Here is a 22,061-nt window from a genome sequence, read left to right as displayed (position 1 = left end):
ATTCTCCTGTCGCCGCGGCAACCATAAAACCCCCAGCTAAATCCATCTTGTGAGCTCACCGCCCCATTAAGATGCAGGGCCAGGCTCTGCGCCAGCCCAGCCACATTCATTTGTGCGAAGAAAGGTGGAGGAGGGGGAGGGGAGCAGGCTCTGGAGGGACGGGGAAATGGCGAGGAGAGGTTATTTACACCACTGTCCTGACCTTCTGGAGCAGCACTGGCTCCGATAAATAACCCGCTCAGCGCCATTTCGGAGCGGGAGAGGGAGGTGCAGGGAGGGAGCCGGGGCTGCAGGCGGCCCCCACGCAGGTGCGCGTCTCCAGGTTACTAATGGCTGAGGCGGGAGCAGGCAGCTGGCTTCGGGGGTGGTGGGGTAGCACTCAGTTCCCTGGGACTCCCACTGAGAAAATACCATCCCTACCCCACCCCTGGCGCCAATTTCCAGGCGAGTGGCCGGGGAGATGCCAAGGAGGCAAAGAGCCCCGTAAATTAGGGATGGGGGGTGGGGGGCAGAATGCTGGGGATTCTCTGAGGTGGGAGAGAAGAAATATTATAAGAGGGGGAGCGGGCGTTGGGGGGGGGGTGTTTAGAGGAATAGGAGCAGCTGCCAAGAAGAGAGGAAGAGGAATGGAAACATCACACAAAGGCAGTTTGGAAAAAGAAATGTTTTATTCCTCTTTGCGCAGAGCAGTATATGAAGCTGGCTAGCATCCTGACTCCGTACATCTCTTACACAAAAACGCCCCCTCCAGGATGCCCAGTTATCCGCCCCACTTGCAGAACTGGCAGTTAGTGGGTGGGGGCAGAACGCTAAGTCTCAGGAAGGTTTCTTGAGACATTTTTGTGGGAAGTTTTGGGTCAAGGGGAGAGATGACCCAACAGTGGGTGTCCCATCCTCCGTCTTCCTGGGGAAATCCAAATCCCAAAGGTCTTCTGAAGAAAGGCACCTCTCTCAGCGACCTAGGGAAGGGAGGCGCCCAGACCTACCACCCGGATGTAAGGCTGAGGCAGAGAGAGGACAGGGTTAGGCAGCAGAGATCGCAGACCCAAGGCAGAGGAGTGAGGTGCATGTGGGAGAGAGAAGGGGACTGAGAGAGCCCAGAGGCCCAAGTCGTAAATTCCACCCCATCCCCAGTTCTGAGCAGAAACTCTTCTTCCCAAGACTAGAATGGAGTTTTAGATCAGGGACTGGCTTGGCTCCAGAGCACAGACAGGGCAAGCCAGGCAGAGCTCGCACGGGTAGTGAAGGTGGAAAGTTAAGGTATCAGACCGAGAGACAGACACTCCCACAACGAACACTCACAGACCACAGCAGTTTTGAAGCTATAAGCCAGGATCAGGGTAAAAAATGCAGCTGTGTCTGAAATACAGAATTTTATAAGCCCTCTCCAATAAAATTTAAATCACTGCTCCTTCCACTCTGTCCCCTGCCTATGAGCTGTTCCCAATCTTTTTTCCAAGGCTGGAGGCCTGGGCAGTAAGAAGGAATGGGAGAAAATACCGAGGCCAGAAAGCAGGGCTGTGGCTGAGACTTCATATGCCTCTCCCCACCCGCACTCCTTCTACAGAAAAGAATTCTCTCTCTCTCCCCTTGCTGGACATATGGGCTGTTGGGATGAAGGCAGGGTAAAGGCAAAGGGAGGAAAACACTCAGCACATTCTTTCTCCTGCTTTGATCTGAAGTGTAGCTGCAGCAAAGGGCACAGAAGTGGAGGAGAAAATATGGCGGATAGGAGAGCACGGGAGCATAATCCAGTCGAGCAAGGAAGAGGGTGCTTCCCCTGCCCTGTGTCCAAATCTGCTGACAGCTTTACTCCCAGGACTGCAAAAAAGAGTGAGAAGGAACGGGAGGCGTATACGGGTTTGCGAGGGGGCAACCACAGACAGGATGGAGACTTAAGGATCCCTGTTATCCCCGAGATGACCCTGAGAGCATCAGTTGGGGGGCTGGATGAGAAGTCACAGCAGACATGTGGATTTTTTGAGGGGGTGAGGAGCCAGGAACAGTGGGGTCTTCACCGAAGGAGTGACCACTTGATCTGTTCTTTGGCTGACTGCAGCACCTGCAGGGACAAGGGTGGCATTGAGGGGCTTGCTGAGGGGTGGGGGTGGGGGGATGGGTCTCTCCTTCCCCTCACTTGCCATCCCTGTCCTTAGAAGATTGGCAAATAGAAAATTCCCAAGGGTAGAGGGATGGGAAGAAGCTCTCTAAGGCCCTAGAGGACTATCAGTTTGGGAAATTCCAAAAAAATTCAAGCCCACTGGGGGGATGAAGAGAGAAGAGGTATACCTGGGAGGAAAGAAAAAAACTGGGGGTTACCGGACATATGTTAAAGCGGGGTGGCGGGGGGAGAGTTTTACCACATCCAGATGGACTTCTTGGTAAGAACTCCAAGTGGGTAGAAAACAGAATCCCTCCCTGGCCCCCCTCCGCATCAGGTAGACAATCTCTCTGCAAAGTAGCAAGATCGACCTGCAAAACCTGCAAATTCTAGAATATGCATTTCCAGCTTAGCCCTCATTTGAATAATAAGAGAAAGACAGAGAGTGTGTGTGTGTGCACGCACACAGATCATCTGCTTAAGGCAAGCTTCTGCTGGGGAATAAATCACTGAATGAGGCATCAGGCAGGGAGGGTTTGAAGGGTACAGAGCGAGGCTGACAGCCTACTGCTCATAGGAAACTGGGATAGGAGTTGGAGCGGGGTAGGGAGCGGCGGGCTATATGAGCCCGTTTTCTGGACTAGGAGGGAGCCCAAGAAGATGTGTCTTCAGTCTCTAGTCTCCTGAATTCAGGCTTGGTGGGTTGGGGTGGAATACTATGCTAGCCTCTTTAGTGACCCAGTCCATCTGGAGAGGACGAAGGAAGACAGTCATACCTGAGACACGGTCTGCTCCGTAAGGGGGACATCTTCTCCCTACGGCACAGAGAGACAAGCATTCAGCGTGGAAGAAAGCTGGAGTAAGACCTGACTGAGGTGGGACAATGGAGAAGGAAGAGGTGGTCCTTTAAACTGAAGCAAAGGGCACATGGCCTAACCTTCTCAGTCCCTCCTAGGGACTAGTTAGTACAGCCACAGTTTTACTTGGCCAGAGGGACTGCTGAGCAAAAAAGGGTCATTTCATCCATCTTCTGTTTTAAGGCAGGAGGACTTCTTAAAAGATTTATTCCATTCCAGGTAATCAGCAGGTTATCTGATCCTCAACTTGAGGATGGGAGACCAGATTCCCTAGTCAGAGAAGACCTTCCCCGAATATCAGTATCGCTAGGGAGAGGATAAGGGGGAGCCCAGGGTAGTTTAATGGATCCCGCAAGGCCTGATGGGTAACGACAGCATGTTAATTTGAAGAAATAAACTGCTGCAACAGCAGCCTGAGAAGGGGAAGGAGGGAGCTGGTGAAGGCATGGGGTGGGGGGGGACCTTCTCTCTTGCCACATAGAGACATATGTTAGAGGAGAAGATTAAACTATGCAAATGGAGCCCACGGCAGTTAAGGGAGAAGATTTCCCATTACCCGGCACTGTCAGCCTTCACTCTGTGGAGGTCAGAGCCGGGACATTCTGTGAATGGAGAGACTGGCTCTGCTCAGGCATCTCTGCACCCCTACAATTTGCTGGCAGGCTCTCTCTGCACCCAGCAGACTTGGAGCTTTCTCTGGTTAACTCAGAGGCCTCTTTCTGCTATCACTAGCACCAAAGAGGACAGAGGTTCTGGCAAATAAGTACTTCCTGACGGAGAGGTACTGTTCTCAGTCCTAAAAGACTTTAAAAGACAAGGAAGACATTCCTCTGCCTCAGATAATTGGGATTCATTCCCACAGGAAGAAGAAGCCAACCTCAAATTCCTTTATCATTTCAGAACCATCAATATTAAAGTTCCCTTTATTTCATCTTTGATTTAATAAGTATGTATTAAATGTCCACTCTGTGCAGACTGTATGAGATGCTAGGTACCAGGTGAGGGGCAGAAATATATTCCTCCTGCTTCCCTTCTTTGAGACAATGAGAATTTGAAAGGGAAGGAGACAGTATTCTACAAGTATGTATTCTACAAGCCCCAACCCTTAGATCATTTAGCAGGTCTGGCCCTGGAGGGTGAGTAGATGGGGGATGTAGAGGGGAGATAGTTCTGCTTACCCTTAACGCCACCCGGTGTACCACTTGCTGGGGATCGCTCTCCAGGATCACCCTGAAAAGACAAAGAAGAGACCATTGTTCACTCTGTCCTGAAGAACCAACTTACTGTGGGGAAACTGGTCACTCGGCCCCCTTGCCTTCGGACAGGGGCAGTGGCCCCACCCCTCACCCCAGATCCAGGGAGGTCCAGGGAGGTCCGAGCACTCACCCTCCGTCTACAATTTCATCCACAGCCAAGAAGAGCCCCTCCATGTTCTCCAGCAGAGCTCGCTTTTCTACATTTTTCCTGAGTCCCCGAGAGAAGAGAAAACCCACCTGAGTGTGAAAGGGATCCTAGGACATTGTCTGAGCTGGGGAGCCTAAACTAGACCAATATATGTCTCCACGAACCACACAAAGAAGTAAATAAGCACTTTCTGGCTAACCCATTCTAACCCCCTTCCTACTCTTATTTGCTGAGTAACGACCAGGGATGCCAGGAAAGAGATTCAAAATACACACACAGTCAACTTCTGACTAGTCAAGGGCTGATTTCCAGAGCTATTGTTTCTTTCCTACCTGCCACGCTGCTGCTCACAACATTGCTCATGAGCACTGACATCAGTGGGTGGAAAAGAGGGAGCACACAGAGCTAAAACTCAATCTGGAGGTGGCGGGAGGTGAGGAGGGGCTGAGTGCAAACTCTGTTTGCACTCAAGCTCTGACAAGGCTTCCAAGCTTCTCTCTGCTCCCACCACCAGCTCCCCCAGCTCTGCTCAGGCCTTGAAAAGAAGCCCAGCTAGGGGGCTGGGCACTGCCAGGGCCCGGCATCCACCAGCCTCAGGTCTGGTGGTTGGTGCATATGGCCAGTCACATCCGTCAGTCTGACTCTTTCACTAGATCACCGAAATCAAGTCTATTCAATCACCTGGCTAAGAAATAAATCATCCCCTTCCTGAGGAAATCTGAGCCGTTCACCCCGCTGATTCTGCAGGGCTGAGAGCACCTGCTGATTCTGCTCTGTCCGGATGGCTGTCTGTACTGGCTTCACTTGGGAGCCCTGGGTGTTTTCAGGAAGAGTATCTTGTATCTCTTCTATTGCCCATCTGCATGGGGAACAGAGGGCTGGCGGGGAGGTGGACGGGGAGGAGAGGGTAAAAGGCACATTCTTCCTGCGCTCTAGAAGGAAAAACTAAGGGCCGGACGTGAAAAATTGTGAGTGCTGCCTCCATTCCCAGGGTGCTGCTGTTGCATCTGGGACATTTCCCAATGCTTGCCCTTTCTCTACCGTGAATGTAAAGAATGAAGCCCGGGAAAGCACCTTGAGGGTGCTTGGAACTCTGACAGAGCCACTGGGGGATGCGAGAGCAGACACAGAGGCAAAGATTCTGCTCCCTCCCGGTCCCTTTTCTCAGGAGAATTACTCCACAGGAGTAACACACTCTCCCATCCAGTCCGCCCTATCAGTGCAAATTACTCTGAAATAATAAGCCCGACTTCTCCAGGTAAATCAACTCCCCAGAGCCTCTGCTCATCCCCCACAAATCCCTGGACCTGAAGAACAGTGACTGTCCCTCGCAAACAGATGTCAAGAATGGCCTGCTCACCTCAGCATCTGGCTCAACGAGTCGAAGAGGCAATTCAGAACAGCCATGAGCATCAGCTGTTTGGAGACAGAAGAAGCAGAAGGATAAGGTTCAAGGCCCTGAAAGCTGCTACCTGAAGACAAAGCCCTCTAACTCATTAAGCATCAAAAGACACAGGCTTTCACAAAGGACCAACAGCATAAGGTGGAAGTGAGAGTAAAACAGGAAGAGGACCCGTGGCTCCCCACAGAAATAAATTCTGCTTCATGACCCCATGATTTTAGGTCTCTCTTTGACCAGACTGTTCAAACAGAACTTTCCTGTCACAGTCTTCTTCACGTCTTTACCAACTGTATATGTGTTACCCTATGTCTTCGGTAGAAAAATCATTAACCAAGCAATAGCTGAGGTCAGACTGTTGTCAAAAGAGAATGGACTTTGGAGTCAGACAGATCTGGGCTTAAATCCCAGCCGAGCCATTTCTAGATGTGTGACCCTGGGAAAGTTATCAGTTTGAACCACATGAAACTGCCACTTTTGTAGTCCGACAGTGGTCAAATATAAGTAATTTCATATGGTTCCTCAAGGTTTAGTTTCCTCACCTATAAAACAAGGGCACTAATGCCCAAAACTCACAGAAGTGCTGTAAGGTTTAAATAACAATGTATTCTACAAAGCACTTGCAGCAATAAGAACTCAGGAAGAGTTGGTTCTCTCAAACTTTGACTTTTGCCTCAAATTATGTAGGGGCTTATTTTTACCTACCTACTCTCCTAGAAGTTGTGACCTAAGGTAAATAGCTTCTCCTGAGTTTAGGAAGCAGGTTAGGACTACACCCACAGTCTTCAGAGAGCCACTCAGAAGGTATGGCTTCGACGTGACCCACAATGTTGCCTAAGTGACCCGAACTCAGTCAGGTGCGGACCCTGCACAGCAGGAGCAAGGATCCCCTGAACCCTGACCACACCTCAGAAATCCATCTTAAAAACACCATCCAGGGAAGGCCATTGGTATTACACATTAGTATGTATCAAAACATAGACAGTATGTATCAAAACATAGATGGTGTGTCCTACACGGACACAGAAATCTGGGAAAGCTTCCATTCTAGGTTGATTCAGTTGCTCGGCCGTGTCTGTGAGGCTGACAGGGATCTCCGACAACTTCGTTAGCCAGCCAGACGCCAGAGGGACACAGGGACGTGGCAGTCCTAGGGCCCAGAACCAGTCACGAGGTCCTGCCGGTGGTTCAGGAGGGGACAGCAGAGACAGCAAAGAGGGGTGGGGCTCCTCACCTCATTTTCATAGGAGCTGCCGATCACATAGAAATAGAGATCGATGCTGCTTTTGTATACCACTGTCAGGCCTTCCAAGAGGGCAATTTCACCTGTGCGGGGGAACAAAGGTGGAAACGGTGGGTGGCCTGAGACAAAGAAGTAGGAAAGAGGGAGTTACCATGAACTCCTGGTATCCAGCTGTGTGGGGCTGAGGTGAGGCAGGTCTTAATGACCCCCAAAGACTGAAGTGGACCTGCTTTTTCTTTTCGGGTGGTAGCAGAGGGTGGCAAGTGTAAACTTGGGGGAGTCTAAGTATCTTCTCCTCTAACTGCTCCTGCCCCCCAGCCACCAGTAGCCTTATTTCCCTCCTTGTATACGAGACAGGATACTAGTCAATCCTTCGGAGGTGAAAATGCAGAGCGGTCACCTTTACAGACTTCCATTTACCTGCCCTAATGGATGCGGTACAATAAGCAGAGCTGCAGTTAAATTTGTCAAGTGAGGCTCATAAATCCGGGGACTAGACAGGTAGCTAACAGCCAACCTTCTAGCACGGTATTCCCGCGTGAGGTACACTCACCTCTCCATTACATTTCTGAAGAGTTTATTATATGAGGGGAGGAGGAAGAAAGAGAAGAAGGAGGCAGAGTCATTTTGCCCTTTCTCCGCCGCCCCCCCGCCGCCAACCCCTTCCCGCTGTGGCTCTCCCACTGCAGGGAGTAGTGAAAGGAAGGCGACCTACTGTCAGTCCGGTGGGTCTTGTTGAAAATGTTCTTCTCAAAGGCCTTTTGCTCCTTGACACTGGGGTAGGTGTCGTCATAGTACTGGTCAGAGGGAAAGGAGATGAGTTGGGTCATTAGAGCTGGGAGCCCAGAATGACTAGTGACTGTTTTGCCCTGGATCTTGGATTTCTCTCCTTCAAGGCGTGGGGTGAGGGAGAAATACTGACACGAAGAAGGGAGAACTACAGAGGCAGGGAATGGGCAGTGAGTAATCGGATACAAAACGAGGTTTCTCAGGACCCTGCTACAAGCCACCCCGCCTCACAGTTCTCAGACTGGAAGGGCAAGAGGCCTAGAAGCCCTGTGATGAGGCTCTGCCCCGTCTGCATTCTAGGGCAGCAACCCTGAGGCCATTCCCAGGCGCCACCCCAGGTCAGGGCGCACTGCTAGAGAACACGAAAGGCACCAGGCCCTCACTATGCAGGGCTGAGGGATGGGGAAGGGCTGCAAACACCTCCTCTACAGAAGGGCAAGCCCTGCCTGTGCTCTCTGATCTCCTGTATCTTAGCTTCCTTTCCAGCAAACTGGAAGAAGCGGGAGGCAAGCTAGCACACTGTGGAGCCCACTCCCAAGCTCTCCCTGGCAAGGGGGTGGAGATGCAGGCTGCTAAATCGCTCTGCTCTTCAGGGGCTAATCCGTTGCAGTCAGCTGAAGACCTATAACAGGCCTGGCATTTAGTAACTGGATAACTGTTTCAAAAGGTGTCCTGCATAGTTACATCCAATTACAGGGAGGAACAGCTGGTGAATTCTAAACTAATCTCTACCTGCTGATTGATTTATGCTATGCTCGCCCAGAGTTAATCCACCAGGGACGGAAAAAATTTCTCCAGGAGGGGGAGAATATGGAGGGAGAGGAGAGGGGTGTCCTTTCTCCTCTCTTTCAATAGATCCAAAGTTAGAAACATCCCACTGGGGAACTCAGGAGGTAACAAGCTAGGTGGTGACTGGAGACCTAGGACTGGAACCCTGGAGCTGCAAGAGAATTCCCTGGAAAAACCCAGGCAGGATGATGAGGTAGAAGAGAAAGGGACAGGAGTGATGGGCATGGGCAGGCTGCTTCTCACATCTAGACATTGCTTTGTTCAGAAACCAAGGTTCCAAAGCTTTTTCCTGTTCTGATGTTGATGACAAAGCCTAAGGATGGCAAGTAGGGAAGCAGGGCAACTAAGAGACAGGAGCAGTGTAGGTTTTATCTGGAGTAGTCAGAGGTAGATGGAAGAATTCTCAAAATTATGTGTGGATGAATATGAGTTAATAGGGCCAGTCCCAAGATCCAAAGCTCAGAAAAAGTCTGTCTTTGCTCCTAAACTAATCTGAAAGGGAATCTCACCTTGGCAAAAAGTCGATCTCCATCATTGTCCAGAATCAGGATGGCTTTGACAGTATACAGGGAGGGTTCCTGAAGAGATATGAACATACCTTCAGTCCTGAAGGCTCTTGCCACCATTAGCAAACCAGATACCTTCCCCTGGTCCCACTGGGGCTGCAAGGGGATACAGAGGTGCCTCTGTAGGTCCCCTATCCCAACCTGGTTAGATTTTGACATTTCCCACTGAGAATGACCAAGTGGTAAATGAACTGAATTGCGGGAGGGGACATTTCAACAAAGGACCCAAAGCAGCACCAGAGGGAACAATTTCTATGAGCCAGACTCACAGAGGGCTTAATATTTCTTATTCCAAATATTATGCTACAGTTAGTTTCCAAATACTCTCCCTCCCTGGTCTCCCACGCACAGGTGGGTATGGAATGTGGAATGTAACCAGATTAATTAACAGGCACTGCACGAGGCTCTCTGAATAATAGCGTTGACTGCCCTAGTGTACTTGGAAGTTCCTGCAAGTCCTGAGCAGTAGCAATGCAGAGGCATAAAGAAAGGCTTCCCTAAACCACCCACATACTGAGCAGATGGAAACAAGCACGCATGCACGCACATACTCACACACAGACACACCAGTTCTGAATGCAGCCCAGTGAGACATCCATCTTCCAAGACTTCCCCTAGGATCTTAACTCCTCTACTATACCCTGACGACCACCACTTAACTTGCCAAGACAAAAAGCAATCTGAATCTGTGGTAGTTAAGAAGCAGTTAAGAAGAGGCTTCCTCTAAGAAACACTCTGGAGCCTGGAGACAAGGAGCAGGAGTGGAGTGTTCTTTCACTACCAAAAAGCAACCTTTGAGGAAACTGGCTCCCAAAGAAATCAGGGGCTTCCCTGGCGGTCCAGTGACTAAGACTCCGCGCTTCCCACTGCAGGGGCACGGGTTTGATCCCTGGTCGGGGAACTAAGACTCTGCATGCTGCCTGGCATAGCCACAAAAAAAAAACCAAAGAAAAACAAAGAAAAAGAAATCAGAGTCTCAGCCTTAACAGTTACACTAAAACTCTAAGCATATCACTTTGCAAAAGCTCCTCCACTCCTGCAACTTCCAGGGAACCAGCTAACAGGAAAGGAAGAAGAGGAAAGGAAGGGAGGCCATGGGATGTGTACGGAAGGTGTCTTCAGGCTCACATTCCTTGACTTTCTAATCAGCGTTACTTACCATGGATATCCTTCTCCCGTGCTTTGAGACAAGGCTGTTGCTTTGCTACCTCCGTTTCCTGGCCCTACTTAGGAAACCCACAGCCTTCACAGGGCCAAACATATTCTCCGAGCATATGTTTAACAAAGACCCAAAGGTGATGAGGAAAGATTCACTGCCAAGGATCTGCAGCCTCTACAAAGGTAAACTATCCCATAAGGCTCCAGGGGGTTTATGGTTCCATGCAAAGAACCAACCTTAGCTCAAGGAGTTAAGAATGAGAGTAGGGACTTCCCTAGCAGTCCAGTGGTTGAGACGCTGTGCTTCCACTGCAGGGGGCACAGGTTCGATCCCTGGGTCGGGGAACTAAGATCTCACATGCCGCGCAGCTTGGCCAAATAAAAAAAAAAAAAAAAGAATGAGAGTAAAGGGAACCCAGTCTTTTGAGATCAGGGTGATAAAGAATGTAAGCTTTCCCCACTTGGATTCTTGAGGACAGAAATTTTTGTTTCTTTCACTGATTTATTACAAGTGTCCAGAACAATGCCTGACATATACTAAACTCTCAATATTTATTGAATGATTATGAGAATAAATGAAGTTTGAGAGTAAAGTAGAAATTTATTGCTGCAGTAAGCATCTAGGGGATTCTCTTATAATTAGACATCCACGTACAGGTAGAATTTTTGGTGTGGCCATTTTGGGTGATATTACTACCAAGTCATCCTCCTCTGATAGACATTCCTTAAAGATGCCCATGCTATACACATTACTCTCCGGAACACTCTCTCAAACTAAGGGACTCTGTCTAGCAGAAGGACGTCCTCTAGAGTCTCATCTAAAAAGTCACAAATAAAGCAGCTTTCCTAACTCCTAATTCCCCACAGAAAGATCTTCCCATAAAGCAGGCTCAGTTCTATAGCAACTTGGATCCTCGATTCACCAACAGGGAGACAGTCATGGGAATGAGTTTTCTTAATAGAGGAAAAGAAGTCCATAAGGAAGGAAATTTAGAAGAAATCATTTTTCCCACAACATTTTCCCTGGAAATCTTTGGCTCTGTTTCTCTATCCGCATTCACAGCAACCTTAGAGAGTTTCCCAATGGTTGAAACCGGGCATTGATCTGGCGCAGGTAACTTGTGCCTGCAGCCACAAAGTCTGGCATCTCTAGAAAGAATGGGATCCCAAAGCAAAGAAAAACCCTTATGGCAGGACTTCCCTGGTGGTGCAGTGGTTAAGAATCCGCCTGCCAATGCAGGGGACATGGGTTCGATCCCTGGTCCAGGAAGATCCCACATGCCGCGGAGCAACTAATAAGCCTGTGCGCCACAACTACTGAGCCTGTGCTCCAGAGCCCGCGAGCCAGAACTACTGAGCCCGTGTGCCACAACTGCAGAAGCCCGTGTGCCTAGAGCCCGTGCTCTGCAACAAGAGAAGCCACCGCAATGAGAAGCCCACGCACCGCAGTGAAGAGTAGCCCCTGCTCACCACAGCTAGAGAAAGCCAGTGCGCAGCAACTAAGACCCAACACAGCCAAAAAATTTAAAAAACAAAAAACAACAAAAAAAACCCTTATGGCCACCAGCCAACTAGGACAGTCAGACAGTCCTCTGTGGCCAACAGGGTGAGAGAGTGCCTAAAACAGCCGGCAAAGAGAGAGACAGATTCCTGGGTCCTGCTCCTGGCTCTTTTCACTGGCTTCCTAGAAGACGCAATCAAGGAAACCCCCAAAATAGAAACATGGATCTTCCTGGGAAGGATAAAATACAGGCAAAGGCAGGCAAGGAGAAGACCAGAAGGGACCCTAAGTATGAAAAGGGTACGATGGCACTAGAGAAAAGGCTGGTCATTTTAAACTTCCAAAGAAATGACCACACTAAATAAAGCTGAGAACTTAGGCAAGAGCTTAAATGCTGCTTTAATTCTCCACTCTGCTACAGCCAGAACTGGCAGCTTCTCCTTTACTTCTCCTGCCACCTCCTGACTGCAGCTGGTTCCACTTCAGCCTGGGGCCTTTACCTCTCAGGAGTGGGGAGGGCCTGGAGCTCCTCTCATATCATAAAACCAGCCAGTTTAAAGGGCCCAGAAGCCATTACTGATAATGTAATTTCATTTTAAGTTTTTTGCAAAGGGCAAGTTTATAAATAACTCCCAGCTCTTGAGAAATGGGCTTCCTGGACAATGGACTAGGCTTGACCTTGTAACACATTAAATGCTGATTATTGAGAAAGACACTACAAGCTCAGGGCCATGTTCAAAGGATTTTAAAGGTCTATTCTTCCCTCCCATTCCCAAATGGGTAGCTGCTAGAAAGCTTTCGAGACAAAGTTCTGTGATGCACTGACTTTCAGAGAGCCACAGCCTGAGTGTATAACAGAACTTCACCTCAAATGCTAATGGTGCCTGGAAATGATGTGCAGGCAGATTGGTTTTGGGGATGGTGGGTGGCTCAGATAGATTTTCATGTCCATTTTTATTATCAAGAAAACTAGACTGGACTCCTCAGGAGAGCTGAAACAACACCGAACAAGCAACGAGCCTGCTGCAAACAAGTCTTTTATCTCAATCAGGGGCTTCTGAAGCCTGGTGAAAAACATCACCATCTCCCATTATCCCCTACCCTACCCCAGCACACAGAGGACTAGAAGGGAAGAGTCGTTCCTCGTGCTGCCCCCTGTGGGCCTTCGGATGACCTGCAGCTTCCTCAGCACTATAGTCATTAGCAGAAATATTAAAAAGGCAGCTCTGGAGAAAAGCTCTCTATTTGTGTGTCTTGTAAGTCAAACTAGGAGAGATGGGCCCTGAAAAAGCACTGAATTAAGTCTATCCACAATGTATATAGTAAGAGGACACTCTGGGGTAACATCATGATACGCCACCAGAAGAGGACTAGGGTAGTGTTTGGAGCAGGTAGACAGGATATTTGAGGCCTATGACTAATTATTTTATTTGATCCTTTGTGGGGGATGGAGGAGGAGGGAGGGAGCCAAGAAGTCTTTGTGGAGTTAGAGGATGCTATCCACAAAGCTGAAAGGACACAAGTAAGAATCTGGTTGAGATTCCTAGGAAGTTCTTCATTCCCCACTTGTAAAGAAATCTTTATGGCCATGCCAAAAAGTAGCACCCTGGCTTGGCAATGGGTCTCCATCAACTAGAAACAAGATGCTCTTCCCTCAACCCTATTTATAAAGTAAAACCAAGACAGTAAAAACTAGGAGAAATTTCTAGATACCACTCCCAGCTCCACATGGCTAAGCAGGTATTTTGCTCCCTGATTCTGTGCCAATTTCTTTAAAATGAAAAGCTCCTCTGGGATTGAGGGCTCCAATTTGCCAGCCACAAGCCTGGGGACTTCAGATGAAAAGAAAAGAAGAATTAGCAAAGGTTTTGCCAGAGAAGGGCAGTTTTCACATACTCCCCAGGGGTTTGCTTAGATTCAGGCAGCACAGCTCAGGAAAGAATAGGAGCCAAGGTACCACGGAACATTACCCATCTGACCTGAGACCAAATATTGGTTATTAAGAGGAAACTGAACACAAGTCTTAGGAAGGAAGAACTGTTGGCAGAAAGAGCCACCTAGAAAGAATCTTCCTATCTGACAGATACAAACCATGAAAGCACGGTCACCAGAAGTCTGCCACTACGGGAAAAAATGTCTCTAAACTCCTAAAATCCTTTATTATAGTCTGCATCAGTCATTAACTCAAGTTCTACCTTTCTCTGGGACTCAGCTTTCTCATCAGTGAAATGAGAGGCCTGAGCTAGATCAGTTAAGGTTAATAACTTTGCTGAGTTACAGCAGACCCCCTTTGATAAGCTGACGAAATCTATGGACCTTGTTACCAGAAAAATACACATTCACAAATTTTTATGATTTCAAGGAGTTCATAGACCTAGGTTTAGAATTAAATGAGATTCTCTCTGAAGACAAAAAGACGGTGCAGGGAGGGGAGGAAAAAAGGGGGAAATGAGTGATACTTTTGTAAATCACCCCCTCTCCTCTGCCAGGCACCGAATAATGACTTCAATAAATATGTGTGTGGCCTTCATAAATTAATAAATGATTGAGAAAACTAACACAGCCAGCAGGGGGAGCTAAGCTCAGCACCACACCCCTCCAGCTTTCAGTATTAAATTTCGCGGCTGTGAGACAGGCAGGACAAAGATAACCAGGCCCCAAGCTCTTCAGGAATGCAAAGTCTCAGGTCCTTTCTTAAAATTCCAGAAGCTTGTCTGCTAGAGAATTTTTTGCCCGGGGGGTCACACAGTCCCTAATTCTTCAACTATTCTGGAAATGAAAGAATTACAGAAATGAGGGACAAAGCGAGGAGCACTGCTGGGAAGAGATGAACTGAACAAGCAGAAATCACAGTACTCCACACCTGAGGCCTGAGAGCAACATGAGAACTTCCTGCCTGCCCAGTTTGATAACCCAAGGGCTCTCACTGAAATATCATGCAGCAAAGGGAAAAATCAAATGGGGCTAGATCTATTTCTGATGAGTCCTTGGTCATGATTTGTATCATAATTTACTCCCCACCCCACCCTCCATCTGCTTCTGAAAACAAAAAGGTAGTCTCTGAAAGACTGAATTGACAGCCTCTGTGTTCATCTTTCAGTCTACTTGCTCCCCCAAATCAACCCCCGAGACAGAACTGCTATCCTCTCCCCTAGTTTCAGCCTCCCTCTAAACACTACACAAATAGTAGAAAAGGAGTTGGAGAAAATTGGTAGACAGAGCTGTCCAGGCCAACTGGCTGTGGATGGGGATATCTGCCTTAATAATGGGAATATTAAAAATCCAAAAAAGGAGATGTAGGCTTCATCTGCAGCATGTAAGACTTAGGTTACACAACAGGAAAGACTTCCTGAAGAGGTGAGAGTAGTCAAACACCAGAAGAGGTGACACAGGCTAGGGAATCTAAGGATAGGAGAACTCCTCTAATAATCTGATCTGAGGGAAAGCCTATTCTGTGCAGAATCAGCAGAGGCAGAATGTGAGGAGGCCCTTGCCAGTACAGATCTCTTATAATGTGCATGGACCCAACCTCCTAATCCAGCTTCATCAGCTGCCCATGGGCACTCTGCCTTCCATCTTCCTAGTTACTCTAGCATAAGTGGGTAGGTAGGCACTAATTCTTTACCCCTGTTCCATCCTTTATTTGCTTCTCTAGCTCCCCTTTCCATAACTAGTTTTCTTGTCAGTATCCTGACTCTAACCAAGTCACGTTGATGGAGTAAAGTAAAAAACAGTAGCAAGTATCTAGCTGAAAAAGACCCTAAATCTGCCACTAGGCTCCCTCAAATATCTGGATAATTGCATTCATCCTCTGCCTCCCAGGGAAGACCTGGCTTCTCAAGGGTCTGGCTTTCTTCACATGGAGGCCCCCTCCTCCTCTTTTGACCATGTGACAGCTCCCCCAGACCTCTGATATAATTTATACTTTGCCGGGGACCAACTCTTTCCCACCACTGTGAAGGAGAGGGAAAAAATATATATAAATACGTCGGAAATCTATAACGAGGTCTTCTTGGAGGGCAAGACATGGGGAGAGTTAGAAGCAGCGTCAATTGCTCTTTAGGGGTTTTAGTTCAAGCCGAGGTCTGCTTCCAGCAATCAACCATTAAAACAAGCCGGCCAGAGTAACAGCACAGTTTATTCTGATCATTTAATTTGAAGTGTCAATAAATTAAACTTCAATCAATTAAACTAGGTGTGCAATAACCCAGATGGACACCCCGACACCAACATAATCACAATAAAAATTTTTATGGTTGCCAGGGACCTCACTGGGGGCAGTGCTGGCACTGCTCGCGCCCTAGCTGAGAAATATATCTCCACAGAGCAGGAACGAGGAGATTGCTTCTCCTAACGAAATGGACGGGCCAGGCACCGGCAAGGACGCAGCTGGGAGAGGGGCACAGGGGACTGCCAGGAACGAGATGGGAGTGCTTTGGGGGCTTAATGTAATTGATACCTTTGCCCAGAGCAGGGGGAGGGGGCATTTAGGCCAAGTACCTCTACTGTTAGTGCCAAAAGAATTTAACAAAAGCCCCATTAAGATGATTCAGGAAGCAAAGGCCACAGAGCAATATCAACCTTTAAGAGTCACTGATGTATTCTGCATAGTTTCTTCCTCCATATATACACATACTCTTGTGCACTCTGGATGCCCTGATTTTTGAATGAGGCTTAGAATTCAGGATCTGGTCATTGTTTTAGGATAGAAATTTATTAAGGGGAGAGTAAGAATAAAATTAAGAAGTCTAGTCCAAAAAGCACTGGAAAAGCACTCAGAAAGTGAATCCAGAGAGGATTAGGAAAAATGAAACCTATGAGGAAAGATTTAAGGATCTAGACTGCTAGAGTAATTCAGTTTTGAGGAAAAAAGGGTAAAGAGGGGAAGGAGGAAGGGGATAAGTCATTATCTTTAAGATTCCATAAGTGATTAATGGAGAATGGTGACCTGCAGAGATCCCTCTCTATTCACAACTAAGAGAGAACCAGCAGAAGACAGCAGGAAAGAGGAAGCTGAGTCCAAAGATGCGGGCTGGGGGCATTATTATCAAGCACTGGGAATGGAAGGAGATGAAAAGAGACCTGAGAAAGATCAGACAAATCTGCTTGAAAGGTAGGGCTGGATTACTTAATTCAAGAAAGAAACTCACCCACTGTAAAGTACCTAAATGAAGGGAACCTATTGGTATTTAGAAATTCCCATAATCAGATCAAATTTCAAATGATGGTCCTTCTTGCCCCCCTCTAGCTTACTCTTCCCTTCTTCTAAATATCCTATGGCTATGTGTCTTGTAGAGGTGAGGAGACAAGGATATGCTTTGATCAGGTTTCCCCAGAGGGCCAGCCAAACCAGGAAACAGAAATGTGAGAGGAGGAAGCCTAAAGGAACTTTGGAAGGTACCTGCCCTCTCTAAGGAGTGGTTTGTTAAATACTATCCAGGCACAGTAAACTCTTTAGCTCAGCAGAGAGCTAAGGTAAAATCCAGGGAATTCCTTATACTTTTCATAACAAAGATGGTGACCTAAGAATTAGGGGATGCCGCTGAGTACACAGAGCGGATGAGATAAAAAGGAACAGTACAGAAGGGTGATTCTGAACCAGACGGAGCTAAATTTCGTGGGCCAGTATGTGAGGGTAGTGAGAAGAGAAATAAAAATTTAGGAAATACCACCTGATTCTCAACCACGGTTCCTCATCTGAACCACTGAATACTGAAAATTATTTAAATACTATTTTGTCACTTCTCCCAAGGATAGTACAAAACTAGTGTCACTGTGTAAACAGAGAAGCTGATCCATTACATACAATGACACCTTAGGGCATTAGGGCTTAATTCTCCCCTGGAACTCCAGTTGAGAAGGGCTGGAATGGTGAGAAAGGTACATAAATTCTTAATTGGGGGCCCAAAATATATTGAAAATAGTAAACAGCACACACACACACACACACACACACACAAATGTTGGGAAGGGCTGACACAGAGGAAGGAAAATACTAATTTAATATCCTAAGAACTCTGGTGACCAGCACAAGGACTGATACCTATTGGTACTTTGTCCCCAACAAAAGCTTTATATAACTGACAGTTGAAAGTACAATTTGGCATGTTGAAGATGTGGAAAGCCCATGATGAGATAACATCAGAGAGACACTTGGTCTGGGAGGATTAGGAGTCAAAAACTAATCCTAGTCTTGATCGTGCTTCCTTGAGGAAGCCCTTTGCCCTAAACCTTCGTTTCCCCTTACCCCATCAAACAGGTTCTTCATGACAAAGAATCAGTGAGGTTTCTAGAGCAAACTTCAGAGGTACCTGACCAGGTCAGCAAGGATCTGTGAATGCAGCATCTTAGGTATAGATTAAAATGGATATAAGGAAGAAGCAGGTTGAAACAGACTTCGCTGAGGAAGCAGAGACAAGAATTGAGGTAAGAGAAAATGTGAGAGAGAGAGACTTTCACATGTAACTCCCTCAGTTCAGCACTACACACAAATCCCTTGTTAAAAGGGCTCCTCAAGTAATATCACCCTCACTCCTTTACCTCTAGGCAGGCTCCCTTCTAAACAGATCTAGGGGGCAGTCTAAAAATTTCTTAAACTTCCAAAGAAACTAATTCCCTAGAATTTATCCCAGTCTGTTAACTGGTTAAGAATACTGGTTAATGGTGGGGGAGGGGGGGTGGGGGGATGAATTGGGAGATTGGGATTGACATATATACACTAATATGTATGAAATAAATAACTAATAAGAACCTGCTGTATAAAAAAATAAATCAAATAAAATTCAAAAATTAAAAGATATAATTCACATACCATTTACTCATTTAAAGTGTACAATTCAACTGTATTTAGTATATTCATAAAGTTATGAAACTCTCACTATAATCTAAGTTTAGAACATTTTTATCACCCCAAGGAAACCCCACACCCACTAGCAATCACTCCCCATCACTCTTCTCCTCCCACTAGCACTAGGCAATTACTAATCTGTTTTCTGTCTCTACACATTTGCCTAGTCTAGACATTGGATATAAATGAAATCATATACTATGAGGTCTTTTGTAAATGGCTTCTTTCACTTAGCATATGTTTTCAAGGTTATCCATTTTGTAGCGTGTATCAGTGCTTTATTTCTTTTTATTGCCAAATTGTATTCCATTGTATGGATATGTCACATTTTGTTTATCCATTCGCAAGGAGATGGACATTTGAGTTGTTTCCACTGTTTAGCTATTGTGATAAAGCTGCTATAAATATTCATGTGCAAAAAAAAAAAAAAAAAGAATACTGGTTAACTGCTTGGTACAGAAAATGTCTTTAATAAGATTTTAAAGCTTTCTACCTAGACTTAAACAATCCATATGATGGGAAGGAATTATCCCTATCTTTGCCATTTTGAAAGAGGGGAATTGAAACCTGTTATTCTCTTTTACCTGATGAGGATCTGGATGTGTACATGTGAAGAGCTGAAGGGAAAAAAAAAGGCCTAGAGTTCAACTCAATTAAGGAAGGAGCTGGGAGCTAAATCCCTACACCCACATATATATACGTTAAAATCCCCAAATTGAAAGGGGGGGGGGCGCTTTTTTGAGAGAAACGCTCTGGTTCAGTTCTAAAGAAGGGGTAATAGTATTTTATTTTTTTGAACAAGCGAAAAGGATCATATGGACAGGGGAGCGAAAAGGTGCCCTTTAGCCACCAAAAGTTTTACATAACCAGAGGAATAGTTGGCATCCCAGATCCTACAATAAGAATTCCCAAAGTTTAAATGAAGAGAGAAAAGGAGAACAGAATAACGAGTCCAGAATAAGGAAAAATATTCCACAATCCATGCTGACTCTATCAGGTATTCCAGAACTCTGATGGAATACTGATTCCTCATGATGACAAATCTACATAGCAGGAAGCCGAAGAAGAAAATAGCTTTTTTTGAAGGAATATGACGGGGAATTATCAACGGAGAGTCACACTGTGACAACTATCAGGAGGAGCCTATGATGACAAACACCTGCACTCTATTCTGACAATTTGAGGCGAGTTTGGAGTTTTGGGGAAACTCAAATCAGGATATCATCCACAATGATCATAATCAGAGGGAATCTGAAGGACCCCAATCCAGTACGCTCATGATCCTATGTGTCCTAAGGGCTCCATGTGCTCCCTTCAACTTTCCACTGACTCTGCCCTCTCCCCGGCAGAGCTTCCTACTCTAAACCGAGGCTTTAGCTCCTGCACTAGGCCACAGGCCTATTCCAGGGACCGGCAGAACGTTCGGACCCCGAGGATTACCCGGAACTCCCCTTTCTACCCCCTCCCACTCAGGCTGAACCCCGACTCCCGGCCCCTCTGGACATCGCAGCATCTCGGCCACCCCTCCAGCTCCTACCAAAATCAGCGCCTCCATCTTGCCCCGCAGCTGGTGCCGACGTGGAGCCGCAGAGACAACGCCGCCGCTGATTGGCCCTAAGTCCTCATTAGATCCCGCCCAGAATGAGGGTTATTGGACTCCCAGGTGTCAGCTATTACTTCATTGACCAATCAGTGTACTAGCTTACTTAGCGGAAGCAAGGTGTCCAGCCAGAAGGCGCAGATATTTGATTGTCAGTTTAAACACTCAATAAAACAACAAAGCCTCACTAATGAATGGGGCGGGAGGGTCAGTGGGGCGGGGTTGTTTCCATGGGGAATAGAGGAAGCGATTATTAATTTTCAATTGGCAGGGCTGAGGGCACATGATATCGTCGGCCGGATTTAGCAACTTTAATTCGCACTCCCTTTAGGGAGCGCTGTGTCTCTTTAGCCCTTAACACAGGCAGCTCTCGACAGAATCCTACCCTAATCCCCATCCAGAGCCTCCGTTAGGTACCTGATGTCCACGGTTGCTTTGGGAAACACTGCTAGCTCTTCCTTCAGACTCGCTCAGATCCCTCCAGCATACTCGCAGAAAGTCTGCACAGCCATAGAGTAAAGGCACAAGATGCCCAGCGTGTTATTTAGATAAACCAAGGCCTCTAGAGGTTGATTGCTAACAGTAACAATCTTCCCGAGGTGGAGTCCTAGACTTTGCTTGACCCAGGGAGTTTCTAAAAGCAGATTTTCTTTGGCCGGACGTGAAACGGGATGTTAGAGCTTTGGAGACTAGAGAGGGGAGAGTAGGAAGGACAAAGGGATAAAGAGTCCAGGATAAGGAAGGGTATAGGGAACAAGGTCTGCGGTTTTCCAGTAGGGACAAACCGTTGCAAAATGAGAAAAGAGAAGTTTACTGAATGCAGAGATTTCACAATAGGGAAGAATTTTGATGAAGTTTAGCTTTCCCCCACCCCTCAGTTCCTTGGTCCCTGACCCCCACTTAGGTCAGGGACACCTTCTATTGCATTATACTGTCCTCCAAAGGTTTTTGTGGGGTTTTTTTTTCTTCCATCTCTAAAAATTATGTCTTTAGGAACTCTCCAAGAAGAGCATCCAAACCCAGAAGTTTTTCTAATAATTTCAGAGCAGAGTCAGAGTGCCTAAGAGAAAAGTATAGAACAATACAAAACAAACTACAGAGCTAACATATGCTATGAAGGAAGATATATGATTTTCTGGTAAAGTTCCAGGTGACAAGCCCCAAATCTGGAAGAAGCAAGGGTATATCCTTTATCTATTCCCATGAGGAGTCATTCAAACATTTAGCATTGTGCCTGGAATCACAAGATAGTCCTTGGCTTGGCAGTTTAATGATAATACTAACATTTATTGACCACTTTCTATGTACCAGGCACATGCTAAATCTTTGAATACATTATTTAATATATTTTTTTAAAAACTTATGAAGTAGATGGTTATTACTCCCGTTTTACAGATGAGAAAAGTGGAGCTCAGAGCAGTTAAATAATTTACTTAGGCCATACAACTATTAATTGACAGCTATACATTTGGGCATAGGAGGTCTGGTTCTAAAACCATGTTCTTACCCACAATCCACTCCTCTGATCTGTGTTACAGCCTCCCTGTATCCCAGTCCTACCTGAAGTACCCTATACCAGATGTTCTATAGGGACCACAAGGAGGAAAAATATGTGATGTGGTTGGTTTGGGGGAGGGGGTTGGCTCCTCTTTCTTTGTGGAGTAACTGACAAATTTTAACAGTCAGACATTGTTCCAGAAGATGGCTGATTCTTAGCTCTCCAGCCTCTTGAGTAACTGTGCTGTGGAGGGAAGACAACTGGCTGGATAGGAGACATTAGTTCTTGTCGTGACTTTGCCTTAATAAA

At 46.8% G+C, this 22,061-nt stretch overlaps 1 protein-coding gene across 1 annotated transcript; it reads right to left on the bottom strand.

Annotated features, from left to right (window-relative positions):
- Positions 1-648: 648 nt before the first annotated feature.
- Positions 649-20,251, bottom strand: COPZ1 (COPI coat complex subunit zeta 1). The gene is made up of 9 exons (XM_036866701.1): positions 20,192-20,251; positions 9,092-9,160; positions 7,720-7,801; positions 6,996-7,087; positions 5,723-5,778; positions 4,345-4,422; positions 4,137-4,188; positions 2,878-2,916; positions 649-2,062 (listed from the first exon to the last, which is right to left on the bottom strand). The coding sequence occupies exons 1-9, from the start codon at positions 20,207-20,209 to the stop codon at positions 2,015-2,017; spliced, it is 534 nt and encodes a 177-aa protein (XP_036722596.1). The 5' UTR covers positions 20,210-20,251; the 3' UTR covers positions 649-2,014.
- Positions 20,252-22,061: the final 1,810 nt, after the last annotated feature.

The sequence above is a fragment of the Balaenoptera musculus genome, chromosome 10 (genome assembly GCF_009873245.2).
Source record: "Balaenoptera musculus isolate JJ_BM4_2016_0621 chromosome 10, mBalMus1.pri.v3, whole genome shotgun sequence".
Lineage (NCBI taxonomy): Eukaryota > Metazoa > Chordata > Mammalia > Artiodactyla > Balaenopteridae > Balaenoptera > Balaenoptera musculus.
This window is presented reverse-complemented; position numbering and strand designations above follow the sequence as displayed.

Excerpts from the sequence above, each read along its gene's own strand:
- COPZ1 (XM_036866701.1), bottom strand. Across the intron at positions 4,423-5,722 it reads TCGTTGAGCCAGATGCTGAG|GAAAAATGTAGAAAAGCGAG; the intron begins GTGAGCAGGCCA and ends TCGGGGACTCAG. Across the intron at positions 4,189-4,344 it reads GATGAAATTGTAGACGGAGG|GGTGATCCTGGAGAGCGATC; the intron begins GTGAGTGCTCGG and ends TTGTCTTTTCAG.